General features: G+C 51.6%; 1 protein-coding gene across 1 annotated transcript; it reads left to right on the top strand.

Annotated features, from left to right (window-relative positions):
- The first annotated feature begins 1088 nt into the window (after positions 1–1088).
- On the top strand, positions 1089–6930 carry Map6d1 (MAP6 domain containing 1). The gene is made up of 3 exons (XM_032899946.1): positions 1089–1490; positions 5771–5888; positions 6471–6930. The coding sequence occupies exons 1-3, from the start codon at positions 1111–1113 to the stop codon at positions 6546–6548; spliced, it is 576 nt and encodes a 191-aa protein (XP_032755837.1). The 5' UTR covers positions 1089–1110; the 3' UTR covers positions 6549–6930.
- The last annotated feature ends 2564 nt before the right edge of the window (positions 6931–9494 follow it).

Here is a 9494-nt window from a genome sequence, read left to right as displayed (position 1 = left end):
GCAGCATCCAGGCAGGCATGGTGCAGGAGCAGCTGAGAGTTCTACACCTTCATCTGAAGGCCACTAAGAAAGACTGGATCCCACATGGTTAGGAGGAGGGTCTCATTGTCCACCCCCACCGTGACACACTTCCTCCAAAAAGGCCACTCCTACTCCAACAGGCCACATGTTCTAATAGTGCCACTCCCTGGGCCAAGCATATTCTAACCACCAACCCATGAATGCAACTTTGGTAAAGGTTTTTGCAGCTCCAGATTTAACTGTCAGTATGGGGCCAAAGTCTGACTTGGGGTGTTAAATCAGCAATGGTATGCCATTCCAGTATAATGAAGTTAGGGAGAAGAGCTGACTAACTGGTCCAGACTAGGGAGTCCTCTGAGGTGCAGACTGGATACTTTCCAGGTTCAGCCAGAACTTAGTGTAACCACCACCACTTCTATGGTTGCAGGTCTGAGTGCACGCAGGATACACATGGGAGGCCATGGGAAGGTAGAGGGCAGGTGGATGTTGTCTCTGCATTTAACTGACCTTCATTCAGGTTGGAATACAACCCTGCAATGAAACAAGCACACACGCACATCAGGGAAGGAAACTGGGAAAGGGCCATTGGAGCTTATGACAATTCTTAAGGAAAACTGGATTGATTGTCACCCATTTAAAACAGCATAGTATAATCACAACAAACGGTGATTCACGAGCTGACTCAAACACGTTTTTTGGGAAACATGGCCCCAAGTCCTCACTTGCATCACCCTCTTTGTTGACCCCACTTCCACTCTGGGTGACCACCGAGTCCCCTCCGTACAGCTTAACTCTATTTTGCAGCCAGCCATGTCCACAAGCCCCAATAGAGTCCTCTGGCCCTGCCACACGAGACTTCTTGATGCCTGTTTTAAAAAGCAGGCAGAATGAAGGAAATGCGTCCCTCCGACCTCACCCTCTGTGAAGCCCAGGTCTGATTTCTGAGCTCACATTCGGGGAACTCTGGGTTCAACCACGAAAGGCCGCCAGCAGGTTAGGACTGCCCGTAGGCCGTTCTTGCGGGGCGCAGAGCTGCGCAGGGGCAACGGGGTAGCGTGCGCGCGCGGCGCAGGCGCGCGGCCGAGCGGCATGGCGTGGCCCTGCATCAGCCGGCTGTGCTGCCTGGCCCGGCGCTGGAACCAGCTGGACCGCTCGGACGTAGCGGTGCCGCTGACTCTGCACGGTTACCCGGACCCGGGGAGCGAGGAGCCAGGCGCGGACTGCAGCGTCTCGCGCGGGAGCCCGTCCGTCGCCGGCGCGCGGGAGCCCAGCCGTGCCGTGCCGCTCACCCAGTACCAGCGCGATTTCGGTGTGCGAACTGCTCGCTCGGGGTCCCGGGATGCTGCTCAAGAGCGCGCACCGGGGCCGGGCAGCCGCAGGGGCCAGTCCTCGGCGCCCCCCACCCGGACGGTCTACGTGCTGCCGGTCGGGGACGCGGACGCAACTGTAGTAGCGACCACGTCTTATAGGTGGGTAGCTGGCTGCCGCAGAGGAACGCTTCGAATGTCGACCTGCAGTGGGAGGAAACTGAGTCCCAGAGCGGGGTGGGGGCGGGGAGATCACGAAGCCTGAATACCACAGGATCTGGAGAGTGGCAGGGGAGCGTCAGGGTCATATCTTTGGTCTCCGGACACTGCAGGTTCCCGACTGCTCTCTACCCTGGGATCCAGGATAAGCGCACCTCACAAGGGAGTACCCCTCCCTCGGTTCCTCCACCTTCGCTCTCAGATTGTTCTCTTTTAACTTCTGTGGGGTGAGCACAGAGAGTGGTGCACAGCCCCCAACCCACGCCCCACGCCGTGCCCAGAGCCAGTGCCTGCGCTGTTCAAAATCCCACTGAAGGAAGGTTCTTTGCTCCCTTAGAGGTTCAGCTTCGGACAACTGAGGACTTCCTGCCTCTTCTTTCTATGTAGAAGAGTAATGAATGCTCATAGTGGGGGAATTCGAAGTAAAAATAACAAATACTGCCTTAACACCCTCACGCCTTCCCTCCCAGACAGATGGATCTTCCCAATTATTAGTGTACAGTGGATGCATACACATTCGGTTTCCTCCATGACTCTATTCTTGCTGTCGCGATGTTTTAATATATATTAGCGTGGGGGGTTTAGGGGGCGAGCAGATCAGAGGACAACTTTAGGAAGTCTCTTCTATCTATTCCCCTTCTGCCTTGGGTTCCAGGGAGCCAACTCGGATTGTCAGGCCTGTGCCAGGCAGTGGGCACCCTCTGAGCCATCTCTGACACACATTATAACTACATTACTTTTTAAAACCTAATGTAATGTTTGACCTTAGACGTTCTGAATGTTAATAACTGTACCGTACGTTAGCCCTTTCTTAGGCATACAGCCACAGGCATAAGCCCCACCCCCCCTTTTTGTCTCATTTGTGATCCCCAGTTTGGGACTATTTAAAATACTACCACACGTTTGTTACAGGTGTTTAAATACTTTAGGAATTTTATCGTTCAGATTCCTTGAAGGTGGGATGGACGCTCAGGACTAGAGGTACCTGGGGCTGGAGAGGTGGCTCTGCCCTTGCCTGGCATGGGAGTTCAGTTCTAGCCGGGCATCTCACAATTGCCTGGAACTCCAGCTTCAAGGAGATCTGACACCTTCTGGGACATCCACGCTCACTGCACATACCCACGCTCAGAGAGAGGCACACGCATACACAGATGGTCACAGCGCTGCTGTCCTGCTACTGCGGATGCACTAGTCATGGGTCTGTCGTGGGATGGATCACTGTGAAGCCCTGCAGGTGCAGACGGTGAGTCTCACACGCACACGCGTCAGGGGAAGCAAAGTGCAGGACAGGTTCCTCCTTAAGGCTGTGTTCCTTAAGATACTTAATGGACGTGTGCGGTGCGGGGCAAGGCCTTGTGCTCTGTCTTGGACTCGAGTGGAGCTGTTAGGAGGAGCCTGAATCCTCCTCAGGACAGGGCTGAATGTTCAAGGTCCTTCCAGGGGTCCTGACTGGCTTGAGAATCTAGCAGTCAAACAACTGGTCGGGCTTGCAGGGAAGAAGGGAAGCCTCTTTTGTAACTGTTTAGTGGCTTGGGGACACTGGTGCAAGCCATTCTTCGTGGGAGATATTCCAGGTAATCACGGCTGGCTGTCATGGAGCACATGATCAGCTGAATGTCCTGTAGGGTCCACCAAGCTCTGTTGATGGTAAGTGAGAGCTACTGCTCTCCACTGAGCACGATGTCTCCACTCCCCGTGGCCTGTCATTGCTGTTCCTCTCTACAAGTGAGGAATTGAGCTGCTAGTTCAAAACACGGTTCTGGACAGCAGAGAAAGGAGTGGACTCAGGCACCAATTTCGCAGTCCTTACAGGCTTTCCTTCCCTAACGTGGTTTATGTAGCTGGTCTTTGGCCACCTCGTTGGTGACAGTTTCTCAAACTGAATCTTGAAGCTAGCAGTGGAAAAGCACTGACAGATGGGGGCTTGCCTTTCCAAGTGCAAACTCTGCCTTTGGAACATTTTCCTTCCCTGGAGAACTAGAATAGCAAGATCCTGGCTGACCAGTCCTTGCTCACCCCCAAGACCAGCCCAGGAGCACCACTGACCTTCCCCAGCACTAAACTCTCTGACCTCTGGGACTCCAGAGGCCGGAGTAATCCCATCCTGCCTTCCATCTTGTAAGATGTACTTCAACCAAGTGAACCACTATAGGCATTCAGAAAACAATTTAGAGACCCTAAGTAATAGAGCAGGTTGTGGCCGCTCCTGACCTACAGTCTTTAAGTGCCACAGACCTGCTAGGCCTCCATTTCTCCTGCTAACGCCCTGCTTCACTTGGCTCTGCTCATCATAGAAGGAGTGATCTGCCTGACTTGCAGATAGGCATAGGAGCCTTAAACAGCTAGCTGCCTTGGAGCTCTCTATCTGGCTAGCAATTCCCAGAACAGTGCTTCCATAATTCCTTCGAGGCTGGTCAGGTCCATGAAAGATGTGGGGAAAACAGTACCCAGGTATGGTGATGCACACCTTTAACACCAGCACCCGAGAGGCAGAGGGAGGCAGATCTCTAGAATACAAGGTCAACTCTGGTTTGCAGAGCAGTTCCAGGCAGCCAAGGCTACATATTGAGCCCTTGATGCGTTTCAAGGAGCACAGTGATGCTCGAGGCTTTTCCTTAGTCTCGGTGCAAGCTGGAGTCCTCCACGAGTCGCCATGATTCCACCTCCGATGTCGTTCCTATTCCATCAGAAGCCCTCTTGCCTGGAGCACCTCCAGCAACACCCCCAGGGACTGCTATGGGTTCTTCTCCCTGTTTTGAGTCCCCTGCTGTCTCCTCAGAACAGCTGGCCTAGGCTGCCTGGAGCACAGCTCAGAAACAGTTGGGGAAGAAGGGCATGCTTAGGGGGGAGGCCCTGCCTTCCCAGGAGAAAGAGCAGCAAATGGTTTAGACAGCTGGTCTCTAGGACCTGGAAGCTTCTGAAGCAAAGATTTTGACAGGCCCTGGCTCAGCTCTTCCTTATACCCGAAACTGAGTGTTGACCACAGCGGACATCAGCTCCTCTTGCCTATGCCATCTGCCTGCTCAGTGAGGATCAGCTCTGATGCTGCCAAGAAAAGACTCCCTTGTTTTCAGGGCATAATCTGGGCCAGTGTAGGGGAAGGGCTTAGCACAGGCAGGCACTGACCCTGGCTGGCTGAGCCCTGGGCCTGTGGTCATGGGGGGATGGGTGGGGATGCCACAGCTCAACGACCTTCCTGAGCTACCATTTAGTAGGGACAGTGACTTGATTAAGAAGTCTTCAGGAGTAGAAGAATTGAGCTTTTTCAGCGAGAGGCAGGGGGTTGGGTTAGCCTGTCCTTTCCCTCCAGAGAAGTGGCTCATGGGAGCTCGGACCGCAGACCAGCTTGGAGGTTTTTGTTTTGAGACAGCTCTTACATATTTTAAAAGAGATTTTGTTTTACTTTTAAAAGTCATGTGTATTTCCGTTTGTGCATGTGAGGGCAGGTTCCTGACAGGCCAGAAGAGGTCCCCTGAAGCTGGAGTTCCTGGTGATTGTGAGGTGGGGGGTGCTGGGCACTCAACTGCAGCCCTTTGCAAGAGGAGTGTACACACAACTGCCAAGTCATCTGTCAAACCCTGTGCCTTTTTGTTTTACATTTGTTGTACATTTGTACATGCATGTCATGTGCACATATCACAACATACATGTGGAGGTCAGAAGACCCGTGGGACTTGGTTCTTTCCTTCCATCATGTGAGTCCTAATCACTGGGTCTAGCAAAGCCTTCTCTCTCTTCCGAGTTGTAAGCAGATATACCCCTGCTGTGCTGAGCATTGTCCACACTGACATTTCTCCTGCACCTAAGTGGATGTGAAGGTGACAACCTTCACTGGCTTTGGACTCCTAAGTGGCCCACAATCCAGAAGGGCAGTGTCAGGTCTCAGGAGGGCTGTAAGCACTGGGGTTTGTCTGTCTCTAAGTCAGATGTTTGCCAGATGTTGCCTGATGTTCACCTGCCTGAGGGTTTTCTGCCACTGTTTTCCCGAGCTCGAGTGGCTGAGGTTTCTTGGTACAGCATTCAGAACGGGAAAGTACCTCTTCCTAAGACTGTCTTCTGCTTGGAGCAGCTGGTGCATGTGGTCCTGCTTATTCATGCAGGAGGATGAAGAATCATTAGGGACTGGAGCAGACCAGCACTGAACAGGGCTTCTCCTAAGAAGCCCGGGGTGCGGAAAATGACTGACTGGGCCTGTGCGAGGTTGCGATTCTATTTTGTTGCAGACAGGAATTCCAAGCTTGGACTGGAGTGAAGCCCTCAAGGTCCACAAAGGCAAGAGCAGCCAGAGTTGTCACGACTCACAGCTCCGGATGGGACCCCAGCCCTGGGGCCAGCTTCCAGGTCAGCCTGAGGGTGGGAAGGCAGATACCTGTTCTCCAGGGTAGAGGTTAGGAGTCAGATTTTGATGACATTGGTAGTTAAGGATAGGAATGTCCAACAAAATGTACCTGGGAACGGACGGGCTCCTCCGCCATCGGCTAGGTGGCATCTTTGGCCTCCCTGGTGAGCAGTGTCTGTCCTCCTCCTAAACCCCAGCCTGTGCCCTGACTACTACCAGGGCTGGTGACTTTCAAGGGTGGGAGTGTAGCTCAGTGGTAGACTGCATACATAGGCTCTAACTTCTATCCTCAGTCTAGCCTTGTTCCCTGCGAAAATACTAAAACCAAACTGTGGTACAGCAAGGATGTGTCGTGTGTGAGGCTCTTGGGTTCCTTCCCAGGACTACTTAGCATCTTCATCCCAACTAAAGAGCAAAGGGAAGCAGAATAAGTTCATGTTCCCTGCCACCCGCCATAGTGGTGACATAGCTCACCCACCCTGCTAACTTCACTGTGCAAGGGGCAAGGGGTTCTTTTCTCAGAGCCAGGGATTGGGGCAAGTTGGGGGAAAAGTCCACTGACATTGCCACACTTCCTTTTTCAGGTTCCAGAGGTGAGGAAATTCACACCGAACCCCTCAGCCATCTTTCAGACATCAGCCCCTCAGACTCTCCATGTGTGACCAGCGGAAACCAATGGCTGGGGAAGCTGAGCACAGCCAGACCTACCAGGCAGAGGCCTGGCCTGCTGCTTTGCCTACAGGAGCTGCTTGGCTGCTGGCTCTGGGCATGGTGTGGAGGCGGGCAGAGGGTGTGGGCACCACCGGCTGCACTCAGCCTCCCTAACTGTCCTCCAGCAGTGTCAGGGAGGGAGACGTTCTTATCTTCCAAATTGTCATTTGACATCCTTCAGTTTTTAAATCTGGTGATCAATCCAGCTGAGACCTGAACTGCTCCAGACTAAGACGTGCACACTATCAAGTCCTTGGTAGGTGGGCTTCACACTTTGGATGGTTTCCCCAAGATGCATGTTATATGTATATGTATATATATAATTTTTTTTGATGACTTACGGTAGTGCAGGGCAGTATCCTCACCTTTTTGCAGTGGGCCATGCTCTTATCGTTAAGAAATTTAGCCCAGCAGTGGTGGTACATGCCTTTAAATCCCACCGGAGGGAGACAAAGGCTGATCTTGTGAATCTGAGGCCAGCCTGGTCTACAGAGCAAGTGATAGGACAGCCAGAGCTACACAGAGAAACCCTGCCACAAAACAAATGTGGGGGGGGGGTGGGAAATCAACCTTAGGTTGCCAGAAGTAATACCTTTAATCCCGGCACTCTAGAGGCAGAGACAGAAGGATCTCTGAACTCAATGCTTTCCTGGTCCACACAGCAACTTCTAGGAGAGCCAGGGCTACACACCCCGTTTTAAAACAACAAAAACCTTTAGGTGCGCGCATGTGCGCGTGCGCGTGCGTGTTTAATATATAACCACTCTCATGGTAGTGATATGTATCCAGGGAGATTATCCATGCCTTCAATCTCAAATAAGTAATTTCCTTATAGCCAAGATGATCGATGATCCTGCTTCAAGGAAACAACTCCTGCCTGGGATGAGTGGGATGTTGAAAGCACGAATGGCACTCACCCCATGTTTCTCGAGGCTGAACCCCATTTTGCTAATTTTGGCTATCCCCTCAACACAAGGGCTAGAAGGGACTACCCTGCACACTCACGAGAGGCTGGCATGTCTGGGGAGCATCTCTCCTTTAGAGCTTTAGACTCCTCATTAGCAACTTACTACCCTGCGAGGGAACAACTCACCCTGTCTTTGGAAAACCCATCTCCATAAATTCTAGCCAGCATGTCTGTGGAACAAGCTCATTCCCCCTTGCACAGCCCCTCAAACATTGGAAAGAGCCTACGTCTGAGAGGTTTGGCACAGTGTCCGGTAAGGATTTCCTTGTTCCCTTTTCTTTCCAGGCTCTCTTCATGGAAGCATGGAGTTCTGGTGGTGGGGCTCATGTTTCAAAGTCATGGCTAAGGAAGCAGCTCAGACCTCCCACACACACAGTGTCCCCTCAGAGGTGCTAAGCAGGCCTAGCCTCCCTCTTACCAGCCTGGGAAGTGTTGAGTGTTTCTAAAGGGAAACTATTTGTGTACACCAAGGATCCCGTTACTCTGGATTAGTCAGTTTGCATGCTCAGTGTTCCTAAGGGGGGAAAGATTGCCTACTGGACAGATTAACAATTTACTAAAAGGCCAAAATGTGCTGCAGCAACTTATAAACACAGGCATATTTCCCCCCTCCCCTTGGCCTCTCAATGTCTATAATGCAGTGTCATAATAATGACCATAATACAGCTAATGTCCTTGAAATTTGTGGACGCCAAACCCTTTTTGCTTGGGGCTGCAGATACGAGTGTTGTGGATGTTACCTGCTTCTCACTTCAGCTGTCTTGCATCCTTAAGTGGGAAAGAGGGCCATCTGTGCCACTGCTGCTTCCCCTAGCAGGGACAGTGGGCACTTCCGCTTCTGCACTTGAAAGTGAGGCTGCTATTGCTACCTACACCCTGCTGGCTTGCTAGGCACATGCACAGTCACGCATGGCTCCATTGTCCTTTCCTGCTTAACTCTTCCAGCTACCTCGTGGTCCTACTGTGGCCACTGGCATGCCCCAGCTGTAAGCCTCCACTCTGCCAATGACCACTCCACACGCCCAGCAACCCCCAGCCCCTGCATTTACTCTTGGTGTAGAGATGCATGACCCTGCTGCAACTGGACAGCGAAAAGCACGCCGGTCCCTTTCTGGTAATGTGGTACTATAGAGACCATGAAGAGAGGCTGACCCCTGCTAGGTCACAGGTTGTTTAGGACTTCTTACCAGACCTCCCTAGAAATGAAAACCTGCTCTTAGGAAGTCCCTCCCCATTGCAGATCTGAGTGTGGCCACATAGTTCGATGAGCAGCCCAAGAAGCAACCAAGACCAATGCCAGCCTTGTTCTTCTCAGTCTTGAGTCCACTTTACACACAATGTGCACAACGATCAGAAAAACACACAATGTGCACAACGGTCAGAAAAACACACAATATGCACAATGCTCAGAAAAACACGCTGTAGGATGAGCAGAGCTCATCTCTGAGAAGGAAGTGTGCGTACGTAGGTACATATATGTGTGTATTCCTATACGTAAGGGGATGTGTGTTCACGTATGTCAGGTACGTGTGTAGAGGACAGAGGACAAGTCAAAGTATTCTTCAGGTACCCTTCACTTTTCTCATTGGCCCAGGGCCTTCCAAGTAGGTTGGGCTGGCTGTATTGCAAGCCTCGAGTGATCTGCCCATCTCTGCCTTTCCAGTGCTCAGATTTTAAGTGTGCACCACCATGCCTGCCTTTTCTATGTGGGTTCTGGTGACTGAACTCAGGTACTGCATGCACTTCAAATGAGCCATCTCCAGCCCAGATTTTTAAGAATACTTTATCATACCTGCTAAAATTCCTATAAAATTTAATAACTTTTGTATTCTGTAAGTTTTGAAAAAATAAAGCAATTTAATCTGTTAATTTGAGAAGAGTATTCAATATTATTCCATAACCTCAGTGACCAGTGTGGGAACCGTCTTGA

Source organism: Rattus rattus, chromosome 4 (genome assembly GCF_011064425.1).
Source record: "Rattus rattus isolate New Zealand chromosome 4, Rrattus_CSIRO_v1, whole genome shotgun sequence".
Lineage (NCBI taxonomy): Eukaryota > Metazoa > Chordata > Mammalia > Rodentia > Muridae > Rattus > Rattus rattus.
The sequence above is the reverse complement of the archived record's forward strand: the minus strand, read 5'-3'. Positions and strand labels throughout refer to the sequence as shown.

What these genes read in the sequence shown, in the direction of transcription:
- Map6d1 (XM_032899946.1), top strand. Translation starts at nt 1,111, where the DNA reads ATGGCGTGGCCCTGCATCAGCCGGCTGTGCTGCCTGGCCCGGCGCTGG. An exon ending in GTAGCGACCACGTCTTATAG is followed by an intron (nt 1,491 to 5,770) that starts GTGGGTAGCTGG and finishes ATTTTGTTGCAG; the next exon opens with ACAGGAATTCCAAGCTTGGA. An exon ending in GCCCTGGGGCCAGCTTCCAG is followed by an intron (nt 5,889 to 6,470) that starts GTCAGCCTGAGG and finishes TTCCTTTTTCAG; the next exon opens with GTTCCAGAGGTGAGGAAATT.